The sequence below is a fragment of the Mustelus asterias genome, chromosome 18 (assembly GCF_964213995.1).
Source record: "Mustelus asterias chromosome 18, sMusAst1.hap1.1, whole genome shotgun sequence".
NCBI classification, from domain to species: domain Eukaryota; kingdom Metazoa; phylum Chordata; class Chondrichthyes; order Carcharhiniformes; family Triakidae; genus Mustelus; species Mustelus asterias.
This window is the reverse complement of record NC_135818.1, coordinates 81781688-81799680: the sequence shown is the minus strand read 5'-3', so window position 1 is coordinate 81799680 and position 17993 is coordinate 81781688. Positions and strand designations below refer to the sequence as shown.

The following is a 17993-nucleotide window of genomic DNA, read 5'->3' as shown; positions in this document are numbered from 1 at the left end:
GACTCTTGAATAGTGGAGCAGGCTCGAAGGGCCGAATGAGCCACTCCTGCTTCTGTATTTCTATGTTTCCCCTGCAGGGGAAGTCCAGAAACAAGGGAGTGTACTCTTCAAATTGGAATGATGCTGTCCTCGGGCGATGTCAGGAATCATGGCCGGCATTTTATGAGCTCACTCGGGCAAGGCTCGTAAAATCCCGCCCAAGGCCAACGGAGAATTTTGTTCTGCGAGCCGCGTCCGCCCCGATTCCGGGGAGGGCAAGGCGGTAAAATTCCGGCGCATATCTTCACGCAAAATGCTGATGGAAATGCCGTTGGGGGCAAAAGCTACAGTCGGAGGCTTTCAGGTCTTTAGAGGTGAATGTTAAGATGGGGACCCAACAACCCTTCCTTTCTGTAATTACCCGATGATCTTGTAATGCAGAGCACTTCATTGCTCAGGATGGAAATGGGTGAGCAAGGCCAATCGGTTAATCCTCCTTCTATCCATCCAGAAAAATACCTATTGTTCCCCCAGTCAGCTGCTTCTTAAGTGATCCCACGGCCTTTGCACCACCTGAATTTCCTTTCCCAATGTTGATGGAACTTTCAGTTACTGACATCTTGAATTTTCCTTCCACCAATTTGAACCTGTGCCCAACTGTTCCATTATTGCAATTTAATTCAAAGCCATGTTCCACTCTTTCCCCATGTCATTTACAATTTTATCTTTGAAATCTCCATTTTCTGGACTGAGAAGCCTAAAGCAACCTCAAAAGGAGTGATATTTTTCAACTGCTTTCTTTAAAAGAATATCAGCGCCAGTGTAATTCCAGCAGGGGTCAGGCAGCAGGTTAATTGTTTTACAGAGTCTCATTGCCTGCTGTTCCTTATTCATGAGCTGTCCTGAAAAGCAAGTTAGTCTGTCAGGTGAGGAGGAATGTACCCGTGTTATGAATGGATTAACTCTATTTTCAGCCTTCCTTGTTCTCTCTGTTCTCCGAAATGCTACTTCACACACAACACACACACCCCAACGCACATAACGCACACACACACCAACACACATAGCACTCACACACACCAACGCACATAACAAGCAAATCCCAATGCACATATCACACACACCCCAATGCACATAACACACGCACACACCAACACACATAACAGACACACACACCAACACACATAACAGACACGCACACAACATGTACACACACCAACACACATAACACGCACACACACCAACGCACATAACACGCACACACACCAACACACATAGCACTCACACACACCAACGCACATAACAAGCAAACCCCAATGCACATATCACACACACCCCAACGCACATAACACACGCACATACCAACACACATAACAGGCACACACACCAACGCACATAACACATGCACACACACCAGCGCACATAACACGTACACACACCAACGCACATAACAGCACACCAGCGCACATAACACCCACACATGCCAACGCACGCAACACACACCATACATAATAGGAATTAGGAGTAGAAATGGGCAAATTCAGCCCTTCGAGCCTCCACCATGCAATCAGATCATGGCTGATCTCTCCCTCGTCTCAAATCCACCTCCCCACCTGTTCCCCATGTCCCTTTTTTAATTAGAAATGATTCCTGAAACCATTCTACGATTCAGACTTCACCACGCTGTGGGGCAGTGAGTTCCACAAATTCACCACCTTCTACTATACACACGCGTACGCACGATAATACACACACACAAATATACTGGGCAACAATTTCTTGGTAACAACAATCTGCTGTGTCAGATTACTGACCATGTGCCGAAACCAAAATATTTACCCCCGTTGAGTCTACATCTACCCCTCACCCAAAGGTTGATCGGTCGAGAATTGTTAGCTTTGTACAGAATTCCTCACTTATCTATGCTACCATTTTCATTGTGTTTTATTTATTTAAGTTGCTCTCAGGAGACGGTCGCAGGTTATTTTCAAGTGATGATTTGACTGCCGGTCTTTGTAAATGCGCCAGGGTTCAGTTTATTCATGACTCAATGATTAGATTCAATCATTCAGCGTTCCTATTTATTAAAACAACAGTGGGCTCATCTGTCAATGGCAGGGCCCGGACTGAGCTTTCAATCCAAGTTTCAGCACAATGTATATACTCAGACAATACATTTAAAAGCAAATGTTCAACTCTGATGAAGTCCCACCTTGTTTGCATTTCCTACTTTCATTCCAGTCCGCTCTTGAACCATCCGAATTGGAGAGGAGGCACCTGCCACCCAGAGAAGCTCCAATTATTACAGCAGGGGACCTTCTCACCAACTTCATACCAGAAGCACGGTTGATACTCTGAACAATAATTACACCTCATCCCCACTGTTCCTCCAAATTTCAGCTCGAGTTTTGTGTGTGTGAAACATAATCTGGTAAAACGCCCAAGCACCACCCCAGTCATAACTTCTGAATTACTGTGTCAGACACAAGTAAGGAAAAAAAAAAGTGCAGATCAAGATTTCTTATGAGGTTTCAGCAACACAAGTGAAGTGCTTGCAAGTCAACAAACAAAGTCAAAATACAGGGGGCAGAGCTCCTGAGGCATTCAAGCTGGATTCCAGTTAGAAATCTGAGGGAACTCTGCGAGATCCCAATTCTGGACCAGTTGACTCCCCATCTTGCACATTTGTGCTCCCGTACTTCTACTTTAACTTGGGAGGGAGTCGTGTGGGGTGGGGGGAGTGGGGGAGGGGGGGGGGGGGGTGTGGGGGAGGGGGGGGGGGTGGATGGCATTCTGAGTGTCGACAACTACACAGGGATTATGTTGGACAGCGATACGTTCACACAGTGAAATCAGAGCAATAAAAGTTGGTGACTCTGCTTCCATTTTGTGATCATTTCCCTTTTCGCTCCCGCACCCACACTCTTCCCCCAACCCCTCCGCCCCCCCCCCCCCCCCCCCCCCCTCCGCACATCCCCACTGCACCACCGCCGCAAGTTATTACAGAACGTTATGGGGCATTTTGCTGTTCCAGGAAATTTGCTGTCATTGTGTCGGAAGTACGATTTAATTTTTTTCCCACTTTCGCGGACAGATGCGATAAGTATCTGGTACAGAACAAGATAAAAATAAATGAAGCAAGCCTGATACAGACTGCTCCAGGGCTGCTGACCTACAATGGAGTTTCTGGCTGCAACATTTTCAATGGAACATTTCAAGGCTAGATTAGTCAAAGCACGATGTAAGCAGTTTCTTTAAAAAATAACTTTCCATATTGTCCCTTTTTCCATCTTTGTAGGCTTATGGATGTAATCTGTGGGGAAGTGACTTCACACAAGCCAAATACTGAAAGCGACACACTATTTGAAATGTTTACTCAAGGAACCTGCTGCATTGCTGATTTTACTATGACACGTGAAGTCACACAGTCATTCAACTCAAACTGTACTGGCCTATGTTGCTGGAGGTGTGGAGTAATGAGAATTTGGTTCCAACTCCTCCCTGTTCTGCCATTGTGTCTACACTGAGAGGCACTTGAATGGGTCCAAGTGCTTTCCTAAGGGATGGGATGGATGTCATAGGGAAAGGGATGTAGGAACAGACGTCGGCCGTTCAGCCCTTTGAGCCTGCTCTGAAAGGTATGGACTATTTGAGAATCTCTGCTGGAGACTGGACAGCACATCGCTGCCCTCTGTTAGTTGGCGGTCCAGGGAAGCCCTGATGAAACAAACGCAATTCAGCCTGTCTTGCAGCTGCTCCTAGCCAACGTATCCTCTACTCTGGGCAAACAGAAATCATTCACATATTCGATTTCTCAATGAATGTCCAGCAAATAGGACACAATCTTCGCAACCCCGATATCTTAATGCAAGTACTGTTTTGAAAATATTTCTGATAAATGTTAAAAACAGAAATGGATGTCAGAATAGATTCAACACTTGGTTGCTCCTCCTCCCATTTCTAATGTTCACTGTAATAAGTCCAGGGAGGAATAAGTCCCTTCACCAAACTCCTTTTATTTACAGGCATACAAAGTGCTTTCAGTGAGCAGTCTACACTCGGAGTGCCAGAGGAACTAACACTCCTGGTTAAATACAAAGCAAAAAGGGTCCCTGATTGGCCCATCAATTTGGCCCGTAATCGGGGGTTTATATTCTAACAAGCCCACCCCAATGGCCTGATTAAAGTCGTTACATTCACCTTCTCCATCTGCGGGGGGGAGGGGGAGGGGAGGGGAGGGGAGGGGAGGGGGGGAGGGGAGGGGAGGGGAGGGGGGGGGGGGAGAGGGGGGGAGAGGGGGGGAGGGGGGGAAGGGAGGGGAGGGGAGGGGGGAGGGGGGAGGGAGGGGGGGAGGGAGGGAGGGGGGGGAGGGAGGGAGGGGGGGGGGAGTTGCGGATGGTGAAAGGACAATAAACCTTCTTCCACATCTCAAACTCTCACTGCTGTACACTCTTGATACTCACAGGGGAAAATGTGAATTGAGCCTCTACTTTTAACTCTCCTTCTGTCATTCTGTGTCAACATATACTTTGACCTTAGTTTAGTATCCAAACACCACGTGCGACACACTGGTCTACAAAGGTAATTCAGTAGCAGTAGATATTTAGGCTGGGAAAAGGGTTGATAGAATCCGCGCAACAAGCTAAAAGTGGTTAATAAACACACGCGGCCGGAGACAGAGCACTGAGTTTATTCGGCACCAAGGTCTCAACACCTTTGATAGGAATGTGGTTATCCCATGGGAGATAGGGCACCATCCAAGGCTTCACAATGTTATCTTTCCTTGACATTGTGTTTTACGGTGTAGCCACAACTGACTAATAAGAGGGTCAAATGGTGAAAAACAGATGTTGTAAGGGAAAGTGGGGTGCATGGTTCTTGCATTGAAACCATGCAACTTGACACCCTGGGCAGGGTTTTACAACCTCACTCATCCCAAAACCGTAAAATCCCACCCGAGGTCAGTGGACCTTTTCAAGCTCCTCCTCTCGCTCGCTCCGATTCCCGTGACGGGCGGGATGGTAAAATTCCGGTTCCTGTGTACGCGGTCTTCATAATCGGACAATGAGGCTTTGGTTGGAAGCCATTGATTGGTTTAGCAGGTTTTGATAGTTTAATTTTGATTCGCCCATAAAAGAGTATTAAAATCATGTGATTAGGTGGTGTGTGTGTGTGTGTGTGTGTGTGTGTGTGGGTGTGTGTGTGTGGGTGTGTGTGTGTGTGTGGGTGTGTGTGTGTGTGTGTGTGTGTGGGTGTGTGTGTGGGTGTGTGTGTGTGGGTGTGTGTCCGCGTGTGCACGCTTCTGCAGTCACTAGCCCTCTGCATATGCCGATGCATGCAATATAGAAACAGTATAAGAAATAAAAAAGACTTTCATTTGAGAAGAAAAGTGTGCAAGTGATTACTTTGACACATTTGCCAGGGGGATTATCTGGGGACATCACCATCCCCTTTCCCCATTATCTGGTGGGGAGGTAACCATTCCTGATGTCTCCAAAAATATATTCTACCTTTAGGCACCATCAAGGTGTTCTTTACTCCAGCTAATAGATTACCACCTTGCGATTTGTCAGTGGACATTCGACACAGAAGACGACGCCTCCCCCAGAACCACACCATCATCCACTTTCTACCCAAACTGATCATCGCCACCAGACAAAGGGGAGAGCAATGAGAAATTCTCAAACGCACGGACATTACAAGGCTTGTGAGCTGAAATTATGTTCTGCAGTGTCAGAAAGAAACATGCATTTGGTACTTTAACGAGGTGTAACAAGAGATAGAGAACGTTACAGCTAATACTTTAGAGCCAAGGCGATTCCAACCAAGCCTCAGGAACCTGAACCCACACAATACCCCGACCCCCATCCTCATGCACAGCAATCTTGATCAGGATTGGAGCAACAACATATGCTAAAATGGCAAACAAACACATTCCAATTGCATCTGGTTTGCTGTTTTTATCATCCTGTGGTAGTCATTTTCAGTGGATGCTGTTTAAAGCGGAGTGAAGATTTCCAATCTGATTAAATCGTCAGCACAATCTCCAGTGCAAAATAAAAGCCACCAGACCAACTTATTTAAGCTCTATCACAGCACAACATTTTCAACATTCCTTCTCAATGAGTAAATGCACCGCAGCCGGACGTGAATAACACTTCAAACCTCTTCCAAATGAATGGTGCCGAACAGGACCTACCTGCAAGAAGGTTTGATGCTCCCTCTTCCTTCATCAAAGGCAAGGACAGAAGTAAAACCCTTGCGTGCTTAGACCGTGGTACATAGCAACATTTTCCAACAAACTTAATTAAAAGTGGACAAGCAATGGCATTAGGAACAGAACCAAGGTTAACGGGGCTTTGTAAATATCCATCTGCCTTAACCAACCGCTGTAATCTCTCAAACAAAATCCACCCATATTGCAGGACATGCTGACAATTAAGAGGAAGTATCTGTTGACACCATTAGGAGGAAGCACTCAGAGCAAATAGACTCAAGAGTTCACATCTGGATCCAAACCTAGCCTTGGATCAACAGTCAAAACTGAAACTAGTCCCCAAAGCAACAACTGGCCGATTTCCCCAGTCCAGTTGTGGATAGATTAATATTTGAACAAAGGGAAATTTGCCAGCCCTGCAGCACTTTCTGTTTTCTAAGTCCAACCTTTGCCCTGCAGCCAACACCAAGTTGTTTGGATTTTGATGTTTTGTTTTCCTTTACAGACAGAACAAATAGCTGACAGAAAATAGACAAAGCAGTGAAACAACCTCCCTGTGCCGTTCAGTTCAAATGTATAGTTCAAATTACCGGACCACTAGAATTGCCTTCACCACACAAAAAAAACGGCCCTTGAAATAACTCGGAATGTACACTGTTGGGGTTATCACAGTGTAAAGTGTGGACAACTTGGCAATCTGGAATGTTGTCTGTGTAGAAACCAATTAAAGTTTAAGCGTGGCTACGGGTGATGCAACGTCCAGTAGATGGGTAGGTGAGAAATTCTTTTAATGTGCCAGGGCAAGGCAGGTCAGTTCTGATGATTGGAGGGGTGGGCCTGCCAGGAGCAGTGCGGAACCTCAGGGGGCAGCCATGCCACCAGGCACAGTTCTCCATGAACCATGGAGTGGTCAGAAGGAAAGCCCAACCCCCCAAGCCCCCACTCCCCGCCAGGCTGTTGAAAAAGTGGTTTTCGCGGTCTCCCGCCTGGCAGGGGCCTGTCCCAACGCCAGTTCAACTGCAGGCGGGAGTGGGAGGCGGGGGCTTAATAGGCCACTAAACTTCCAGTCAGCCAGGGAGTGGCCAAATCCCGCTGTTGGGAATATTCTATGTCACGGAAAGATGTTGGGGGCTTCCCTCGTGATGTCTTCTGCTGCCAACGTACAAGCCCTCTCTCCTCCCAACCCCAAGGACTGGTCAAAGCCCAGCCCAATTCAATTTTAATAGGTCAGGTAGGTGCTCGATGGAAAGCAGGACAAAGGGATATGGTAACAAGGAGGACACATGGGGTTTGGAACACTACCTCTCTGGTGGAGAAGCACCGATGGGTGGGGGGGGGGGGGTGGGGACGACGGGGATGGGGGACTGGCTACATCAAGAGCCTGTTTGTGATATTGTAAACTTCCTGTAATTCTAAGTCCATCCACATTCCAAAACAGAAAAATGGGCAAATAGGCACCCCCTTTCCCCAAGCACCGTAGCATAGAAGCTTTCCAGCCTATTTCAGGCACTAATTATCCACACCGGATTAGCCAAGAGAGACTGTCACCTTCCCCTGAACTCTTTGCTAAGATGCAGTGGGAAAAACTTCCTCTATCCAAACGTGGCTGAGCAGGTGGATATTTCCAAACCACCCCAGCACCCCCAGGTCCTACGACAGGAACAGACAACAGTGTAACCCGCTCTCTCCAGCCTTCCTCACAGGTGTCGAAGATTGGTGGCATAGCCTTAACTACAAAACCCAACAAACTTGCACTCCAAGCAAAGAACGATCATTTCTTTTGGTAGAACGTTACTTGACATGTTTTGGTAAAACTGCCTAACGGATGATTGGTACACACCATCAACCAATTTATTCCAAGCAGGTTAATGACAAAGTAGACCATATGTCAAACACAGTGAACGGACAGGCAAGAAAATAAACCATGTCGGATCAATAACTCCCCGCAACACAAACTTTCTTCAGTCACAAGAACTTTCAAGATGTCAGGCCGAGCATTTCTTTTTCCCACTCCAACCCCCGCCCCTCACCGCAACTCTTGTCATGGCGCCCAAGAAGGACCGCCCCCCCCCCCCCCCCACCACCACCACCCCACCCCACCACCCACCCCCCGACATTGGGAAAGCAATTACTCAAAGGCACGTCAAGCTCAGCAAGCCAAAAGGAGAAATGGAAGTAAATGAAACCAATCACTCACGGTCATTGCATTGACTGCCACTGTACGAGGTCATGGAGCAGTCGCACGTATATCCCTCCCACTGCTGGATGCAGATCCCGTAGTTGGTGCAGGAATCTTCTTGGCAGGTGGTGCTGGGACCTTGGGAGGAGGAGACAGGAAAAGAACAAGACAGTCAACAGGGAAAACCATGCCCGCCTGATTTGAAAGGAGATTGGTTCCACTTGTGAACAGAATATTTCAAAACACACACACACACACTCGTACATAGCAGTACGCACAAAGCCACAAGCCTAACCAGGTTAGACTGTGAACAACATTCCCTCCAAGGACATTTTGTAAACCTCCTGTATTGGAAAATACAAGTACATTATTTACAACATGTATCAAAAGAACGACATGTATTATAGTGACACATTCTTGAATGTCAAGATGAATTTACCAGTTAAAATGACACAAAGCTAGATTTCGGAGTAAACCAGCTTTATGGAGAGTTTTCGCAGCTTGGTTTGTAGAAGCTGTGTGCTATCGTTAGAACAAAATAGTGATTTGATGATTAGGTTCCCCTTTTACCACCACTCCTCTCTCGAAGGTATTAGGTGCTGGCATGAAAAACTGTGGACTTATTGAGGAGACGGATGAATGAGCTTAAATAGGACAAACAGCCTTCCTCGACAGCACCTGTCTTGTGCCCCTGGCTGAGATACCAGAGCCGAAATCTTTCAGACTCGCACGCCCCGCTACTGGCGAGAATGGAGAATTTGGCACTCGGCCGAATCTCCATTCACAGCAGCGGGACCGGAGAATCCCAACCATGGGCGAGGTCGGAGAATTCCGACCCACGTCACATTCACTGTGCACTCCCCAAGCTTATTTTAATAGTAAGAGCTGGCTCGCGGAGGGGTCGGTTAGTTCATTTGGCTAGATGGTTGGTGTGGGATGCAGAATGATACCAAGAGCGAGGGTTCAATCCCTGCATCGGCTGTGGAGGTTGTTTCCCTACCTCGTGCCTCACACTATGTTTAACTAACTGTCTCTCTCTCTCTCTAATGGCGAGAGATACCTTTGCGGACAAGGACTAATCACCAAGGCTGCCTCAGAGATTGGCTGTGGTGTGGAATACCTCCTGGAACGGGTGGTAGGTGCTGATTCCGTAAATAACTTCAAAAGGGGACTGGATGAAAACGATCAAGATTGTGGTCAAAAAGGGGGGATGGGATTATATAGAACTGCCCTTTCAAACTGCCAGTACTGGAATGATGGGCTGAATGGCCAGAAATCCATGCTGTGAGTTTCCATCACTGAATAAAAACACGGCGGTAATAATTTTGTTAAAGAAATAGGAACAGGAGGAGGCCATTCAGCCCTTTGAGACTGTTCTGCCACTCAATAAGATCATGGCTGATCTAACACTCACTCAGTCCACTTTCTTGTCTTGTCTTCGTAACACTTAATTCCCCTTCTAATTAAAAAACTATCAATCTCAGCCTTGAAAATGTTCAAGGACTCGTCCTCCAGAGCTTCCTGGGGTAAAGAATTCCAAAGGTTCACCACTCTTTGGGAGAAAAAATTCTTCCGCAAATCCATCTTCAATAAGCACTCCCTTTATCCTGCAACAATGCCCTCTGGCCCTACATTCTCCCATGAGTGGAAACATCGTCCCAACATTTACCTTGTCTAACCCCATAAGAATTTCTCCCTAATGTTGGGAGAAATTGGCTCTTTGATTCCAAAGAGCTAACATCACTCCTACTCCCCGTGTCTGTGTGGGTTTCCTCCGGGTACACCGGTTTCCTCCCATAATCCAAAGATGTGCAGGTTGGGTGGATTGGCCATGTTAAAACGTCCCTTAGTGTCCAAAGATATGCAGGTTAGGTGGATTGGCCATACTAAAATGTCCCTTAGTGTCCAAAGAGGTGCAGGTTAGGTGAATTGGGCATGCTAAAATGTCCCTTAGTGTCCAAAGAGGTGCAAGTTAGGTGAATTGGGCATGCTAAAATGTCCCTTAGTGTCCAAAGATGCGCAGGTTAGGGGGATTAGCGGGATAAATATGTGGGGTTGCAGGGATAGGGTCTGGGTAAGATGCTCCGTCGTAGAGTCATGCAGACACGATGGGCCAAATGGCCTCCTTCTGCACTGCAGGGATTCTGTGATTCCAGTTGAATTATAAAGTTGCTGCTGAGAAGCAGTCTGGTGCTGGAGTGTTTATTATTTTCTTTGGTTGAAGTACCCTTACTTTGTGTTGATGGCATGTAAGTGCTCACAATAGACTTAGCAGGGGAAAAAAATCTAACTCATTTCCAAATCTGAATTATTCGAGTCAATCTGGTTTTGGTCTGGTGGGACATGGGTTATCCACACTCTGAATTCTTATTGTGAGGGCTGTGCAGTTTGTGCATTTGATAAGAGTTTCTGAGAAGGATGAGTGTTAAGTCTTTCACAGTGCAACAGGCACAGAATATTAAGTGTTCACTATCTGTTGTGATGGTACAAGTTCAATGGATCTGAATACGTGTTTTTTTTGTGTTTAAGGGGAATGTTTAATCAGGAATATAGATCAGATGCAGGGAGAGCAGCATAATTACTCATTTTAACCATGAAGTGTTCATTTAAGAGCTCATGGATTTTTTTTTAAATCAAGATTTCCCCTGGGGCTTTTGATTGATTAGCTTGATTGTCAGGGTCAGGTGATAATGTGGTTAATGGGAGGAGCTAGGTCTGTAGGAGGAAAAAACCCAGCTTTTTAGTTCTGGCAGGGGTTTTGTTTGGAGATAGAGTTCCACAAATTGCTCTGCAACTCATTTTCTCTTTCAATGCTTCAACACTGTCTACACTCATTATGATGTGGAGATGCCGGCGTTGGACTGGGGTAAACACAGGAAGAAGTTTAACAACACCAGGTTAAAGTCCAACAGGTTTATTTGGTAGCAAAAGCCACACAAGCTTTCGGAGCTCCAAGCCCCTTCTTCAGGTGAGTGGGAATTCTGTTCACAAACAGAACATATAAAGACACAAATTCAATTTACATGAATAATGGTTGGAATGCGAATACTTACAACTAATCAAGTCTTTAAGAAACAAAACAACGTGAGTGGAGAGAGCATCAAGACAGGCTAAAAAGATGTGCATTGTCTCCAGACAAGACAGCCAGTGAAACTCTGCAGGCCCAGGCAACTGTGGGGGTTACAAATAGTGTGACATGAACCCAATATTGGGTTCATGTCACACTATTTGTATTGGGTTCATGTCACACTATTTGTAACCCCCACAGTTGCCTGGGCCTGCAGAGTTTCACTGGCTGTCTTGTCTGGAGACAATACACATCTTTTTAGCCTGTCTTGATGCTCTCTCCACTCACGTTGTTCTGTTTGTTAAAGACTTGATTAGTTGTAAGTATTCGCATTCCAACCATTATTCATGTAAATTGAGTTTGTGTCTTTATATGCTCTGTTTGTGAACAGAATTCCCACTCACCTGAAGAAGGGGCTTGGAGCTCCGAAAGCTTGTGTGGCTTTTGCTACCAAATAAACCTGTTGGACTTTAACCTGGTGTTGTTAAACTTCTTACTGTGTTTACACATAATATAGCAAGTATATATATGGTTGTTAACTGTATTTAAAATGGCATTGTAAGTCTGTAAGAGGAATGTTGCTTATTTGGAACTGAAACAGTGATTATCTAACAATTAAAGTTCTGTTCTGACAAAGGGTCATCCTGACTCAAAATGTTGGTGTTATTTTCTCTCCACAGATGCTGTCAGACCTGCCGAGATTTTCCAGCATTTTCTGTTTTTGTTAAAAATGTAGTTATTTCCTTTCATTTTAAAATATTGTTCAACTGTTAATAGTTAAGCTCCTTCATTTGTTAGAGTTATAGTTAAACTGTGTTAGTTTGTTCTACTATAAAATATCAGTGGAATTACCCCTGGAATGAAGCCGTCTATCCTCAAATTTAAAGTTATTTATTTGTCACATTAACACTGTAATGAAGTTACTGTGAAATTCCCCCAGTCGCCTGTTCGGGTCAACGCACCTAACCAGCACGTCTTTCAGACTGTGGGAGGAAACCGGAGCACCCGGAGGAAACCCACGCAGACACGGGGAGAACATGCAAACTCCACACAGACAGTGACCCAAGCCGGGAATCAAACCTGAGCCCCTGGTGCTGTGAGGCAACAGTGCTAACCAATGTGTCACCGTGATAAAATAGAATAATTGTTGGGGTTTAATTTGGCTTCACAATATACATTGGGATTCCCGTCCAGTACCCTCGCACTTTTCTCCGACTCCAGGACTCAGCTCCCCACTTTGGCAGCAACTACAGTTCAACAGGGGTGGCACGGTGGCACAGTGGTTAGCACTGCTGCCTCACATTTCCGGGGACCCGGGTTCAATTCCTGGCTTGGATCACTGTCTGTGTGGAGTTTGCACATTCTCCCCATGTCTGCGTGGGTTTCCTCCAGATGCTCAGGTTTTCTCCAACAGTCCTAAAATGTGTGGGTTAGGTGGATCGGCCATGCTAAATTGGCCCGTGTGTCAGGGGGATTAGCAGGGTAAATATGTGGGGCTACGGGGATAGGGCCTGGGTGGGGTTGTGGTCGGTGCAGACGCGATGGGCTGAATGGCTTCTGCACTGTAGGGATTCCATGATTCTATGAACACTAAGAAAAAAAAATCCACCAACATTTGCGATCAAAATGTTTGGAAAATGACTGTGACCTCAGACCAAAAAGTCTCTGAGGAAACACAGCTGGCCATTCTTAACTGGATCTTATTAAACTAGAAAGAGTACAGAAAAGATTTACTAGGATGTTACCGGGACTTGATGGTTTGAGTTATAAGGAGTGGCTGGATGGATTGGGGCTTTTATCCAGGAGTGTAGGAGGCTTAGGGGTGATCTTATAGAGGTCTATAAAATAATGAGGGGCACAGATCAGCTAAATATTCAACATCTTTTCCCAAAGGTAGGGGAGTCTAAAACTAAAAGGGCATAAGTTTAAGGTGAGAGGGGAGAGACACAAAAGGGTCCAGAGGGGCAATTTTTTCACACAGAGGGTGGTGAGTGTCTGGAACAAGCTGCCAGAGGTAGTAGTAGAGGTGGGTACAATTTTGTCTTTTAAAAAGCATTTAGACAGTTACATGGGTAAGATGGATATAGGGGGACATGGGCCAAACCCGGGCAATTGGGACTAGCTTAGTGGTTTAAAAAAAGGGCAGCATGGACAAGTTGGACCGAAGGGCCTGTTTCCATACTGTAAACCTCTATGACTCTATGACAGGCTTTCTATCTTGGAAGGAGCAGGGAGGACATTGCAAAGGCAACTATCAGATCGGCAGCCAGTTACGTCTGGTACCTTTGAGGGAATGCAGACTCGAAGATGAAAAATACAAAACAGAGAAGGTTATTTGCTGCACGGAACCACGATTCAAATAGAGGCAAATAACCTGCTTGAGATAATATACACATCATCAATGGTTTGAAGATTGAACGAGAAAGGATTGAAAGGATTTAATCACTGCATTCTTCTGCACACTCAAAAAGCCAGAACCAAACAAAACTGAGACTGAAAGTGCATCTTGTACAATGTATGGTGCACTGCAGCTGCCAACTCACTCGTTACTGAAGCAGGTCACATTTTACACAAGGATTCAGGAGGACACGAGCTGTATTAGATCCTGGATTTTTATTCCCGAGAAGTGTGATTTCCTAAAGGATTGCTCAGTTATCATACTCATCCCCCCGTCGCAGTCCAACCCTTTCTCACAAGACCTTTCTGATGGGAACATGGGAAGAGGAGCAGTCCATCCATCCCTGATGTTCCGCACCTTTCAATGCGATGGTGGCTGACCTGGATTCCGCTCTTCCACTCCACTCAATGCCTGTCGATACTCACTTAAGAGGCTGCATTCACTAAAAGGAAATTGTCAGGCGCTTTGGGAAAATGGGTAAAAAGTGTGTTGTGTTCAACCTGATAATGAAGGAAGTGAAGGAAGAGAGACCACGGCATTGTACATTTGTAAAGGACTTAGTCAGGAAAGGGGGGGGGGGGGTTCAGTTGAACTCAGTTGGCTGGACGGCTGGTTAGTGATGTGAACAACTCCAACAGCATGGGTTCAATTCCTGTACCAGCTGAGGTTATTCCCGAAGGCCCCACCTTACCCCTCACCTGAGGTGTGGTGACCCTCAGGTTAAATCACCACCAGCCAACGGATGGTCATCTTGGACTATGGCGACTTCACCTCAGTTTTTATCTTGCAATAGTGGATATTCCAGCAATTTGCATAATTTGATTTATTTTTCAAAACTCACTCTTCACACAAGGGTAGAATTTAATGTCCTCCCCCCAACAGTGGGTTTGGGAGGCATTTAATCAAGGGGGGGGGGGGGGGGCGGGGGGAAGAGGGGGGGGGGGCAAGACCTTCTTCCTTCCACCCCAATTAATTCTGTGGCAAGAAGACCCCTAGATGGTCGAGCCACCCAACCACCAACTGAGGCTCTTGAGTAATTAAAGCCCATTTAAGGATCCCATCCCACCACCACTGGTATTAACCCTGTGGTGGGTAGGGGGTTTGCTCTTCAGGGTGCAGGATAATGAAACCCTGACACGTTAGCTTGGGGATCCCTGGTCAAAGACACTTTGTGTCTGATCGAGGGATCCAGCAATGTGGAGGAGGGGAATGTGCGACCTGCAATCACCCCCCGCCCCCCCCCCCCCCCCCCCCGCCCTCCCCGCGGCCTTGCTGCCCATCGCACCCCTTCCTCCCTGTGACCCCACCTCCTGTGATCACTCACCTGGGGTCCAGTCACAATCCTGGGTCTTGGGTGGGTGTCGTGTTGGGGGCAGCCCACACCTCCCTTGGGGCACTGTCGATCGACGGACTGCTTGACCTCTGGTTGGCTGGCAGCTCTCAGCTGGCTAGGCTTCCGGTCCGAGGGTCCTGGTTCTGGGAAAATCCCATCACTGTTCAATTAAGTGCCTGAGTGGGCTCTTAATACGGATAGGCTTTGCTAAAAGAGTTAACGGTGTGCCCGCTGGCTCTCCAGCTGGTGGGGTGGGATTCTGTTGCTTGGATTAATTTCCAGCTCATGTGATAGCAATTTGATACAACTGTTAGAATCATAGAATCCCTACAATGCAGGAGGCCATTCAGCCCATCGAATCTGCCCCAACTCCTCGACGGAACATCTTACCCAAGTCCTATCCCCGTAACCCCACATATTTACCCTGCTAATCAGCCTAATCTGCACATCTTTGGACCCTTTGAGGGTCAATTTAGCATGGCCAATCCACCTAACCTGCGCATCTTTGGACTGTGGGAGGAAACCAGAGCACCCGGAGGAAACCCAGGTAGAGATGGGGAGAACGTGCAGACTCCGCACAGGCGGTGACCCAAATCGGGAATCGAACCCGGATCCTTGGCGTTGTGAGGCAGCAGTGCTAACCCACTGTGCCATCGTGCAATGGGCAATTATGAGTTAAGCATGTTGGTTAGGGGCATTATCCTCGTTGGGTAAGGATGGCAGGTTTCCTTCCCTTAAGGACATTGATAGACCATTTTTTTTTCAAACAATTATCAGACAGTTTCAAGATCACTTTTGTTCATTTTTACGAGAAGTTAATTTAATTCAAATTCTCACAGTGGATCTTATCTCTCAAGAGGACGAAGCTAGCCTTTGATTTAATTATGACTCACTGTGTCTTTGGGCAGGGAATAGACAAAGACCCTGCAAAACTTTGTTGTAAAAATTGCAGATTTGCCTGGCCAATAAATGGTTTCAGCCAGACAGCCACCTGAAACTGGAGAAGGATAGCAGACTGCAGTTCAACTGACCACAGTATCCCTATTTGGATCATGGCTCTGTTACAAGCTCACATGGCTAAGCGGCCGTCTTTGCTCCCTGCTAGAAGGATAGAGCAAAGATATACAAACTGTTTTGCAGAGAGAATTCCATCAGAGAGTGTGAGCGAGTCCAGCAAGTAAGCTAGCTGGCTGTGTGGTCAACTAGGCAGCCAAAGTGCCTGACCGCAGTGCCTCGAATGAGAACAAGGGACTCTCTCTCCCTCCTCTGACCTATCCCATCTTCAAGCTCAGCTGAGCAATTAACCTTGGGGCAGATCAACTGCAGGAACCTTCGCAGCTACTGAGAAATCTCTGCATTTTCACAAGGCCTTCAATCGACTGAGAAACTCGACTGAGAAACATCAGGCCTGCACCCAAAAAGAGACTGAGTTGAAATTCATTTTTATAATTACCCTTTATCTTTTAATGTGTCTGATTTGTGTGTGTGAGTGTGTGTGTATGTGATAGTGTGTGTGTGTGTGTATGTGATAGTGTGTGAGAGACTGAGTACCGGTTAGCCTCCAGGGCGAGTGTATGAGAATCATAGAATCTACAGTGCAGAAGGAGGCCATTTGGCCCATCGCACCCGCACCGACAACAATCCCACCCAGGTCCTGTCCTATCTCTGTAACCCCACATACCCCCCCCCCCCCCCCACCCCCCTGTCATTGAGGGACAATTTATCACGGCCAATCAACCCAACCAGCACATTTTCGGACTGTGGGAGGAAACTGGAGGACCCGGAGGAAACCCACGCAGACACGGGGAGAATATGCGAACTCCGCACAGAGAAATAGAGTAACCTTCTTCATTTTTAACTACAAAAGCTTGCAGCTGGATCATTGAAATGGATCAATCACTCTGCGGATAAGAAAATGCACACACCCACACTCTAATATATCTGATCACAGGCAAGTGAAAGGACACACCTAAAAATTATCCTTGGTAAAACATCCTGAGGGGGCTTGACAGGGTGGATGCTGGGAGAATGTTTCTGCCTGTGGGGAAATCCAGAACCAGAGAGCACCGTGTAAAAATCAAGGGTCTCGCAGTTAAGACGGAGGTGAGGAGAATTCTTTTCTCTCAGTGAGCTGTTAATCTTTGGAATTCTTAGGTTATGGGGGTGGCAGGAAGGCAGGAAGATGGAGTTATGGCCACAATCAGATCAGGGGCGGCACAGTGGTTAGCACTGCTGCCTCAGAGCGCAAGGGACCCGGGTTCGATTCTGGCCTCGGGTGACTGTCTGTGTGGAGCTTGCACGTTCTCCCCGTGTCTGAGTGGGTTTTCCACGGGTGCTGCTGTTTCCTCCCACACTCCAAAGATGTACACGTCAGGTGGATTGCTCATGCTAAATTGCCCCTTAGTGTCCCGGGATGCGTGGATTAGTGGGTAAATATGAGGGTTAGAGGGATTAGCAGGTAAATATGTAGGGATACGGGCATAGGGCCCGGGTGGGATTGTTGTCGGTGCAGACTCGATGGGCCGAATGGCCTCTTTCTGCACTGTAGGGTTTCTATGGTTTCTATAGCCCAATGAGGCTTGAGGTACACAGATGTGCAAGTTAGGTAGATTGGCCACGGTCAATTGCCCCTTTGTGTCAGAGGGATTAGCAGGGTAAATGCGTGGGGTTACGGGAGTAGGGCCTGGGTGGGATTGTGGTCGGTAAAGACCTGATGGGCCGAATGGCCTCCTTCTGTGCTGTAGGGATTCTATGATTCTAAATTGCCCCTTAGTGTCCCATGATGTGTGCGTAGTTGTGGAATAGCAGAGCAGACTTGAG

General features: G+C 46.8%; 1 protein-coding gene across 43 annotated transcripts in view; it reads right to left on the bottom strand.

Annotated features, from left to right (window-relative positions):
* nrxn3a (neurexin 3a) overlaps positions 1–17993 on the bottom strand; it is a 1279906-nt gene that overhangs the window by 947280 nt on the left and 314633 nt on the right. For all 43 annotated transcript variants that reach the window (XM_078234441.1, XM_078234442.1, XM_078234434.1 and 40 more), the window contains one exon: positions 8394–8513. In XM_078234441.1, coding sequence (XP_078090567.1) covers positions 8394–8513 — 120 coding nt within the window. The remainder of the gene's footprint in view (positions 1–8393; positions 8514–17993) is intronic.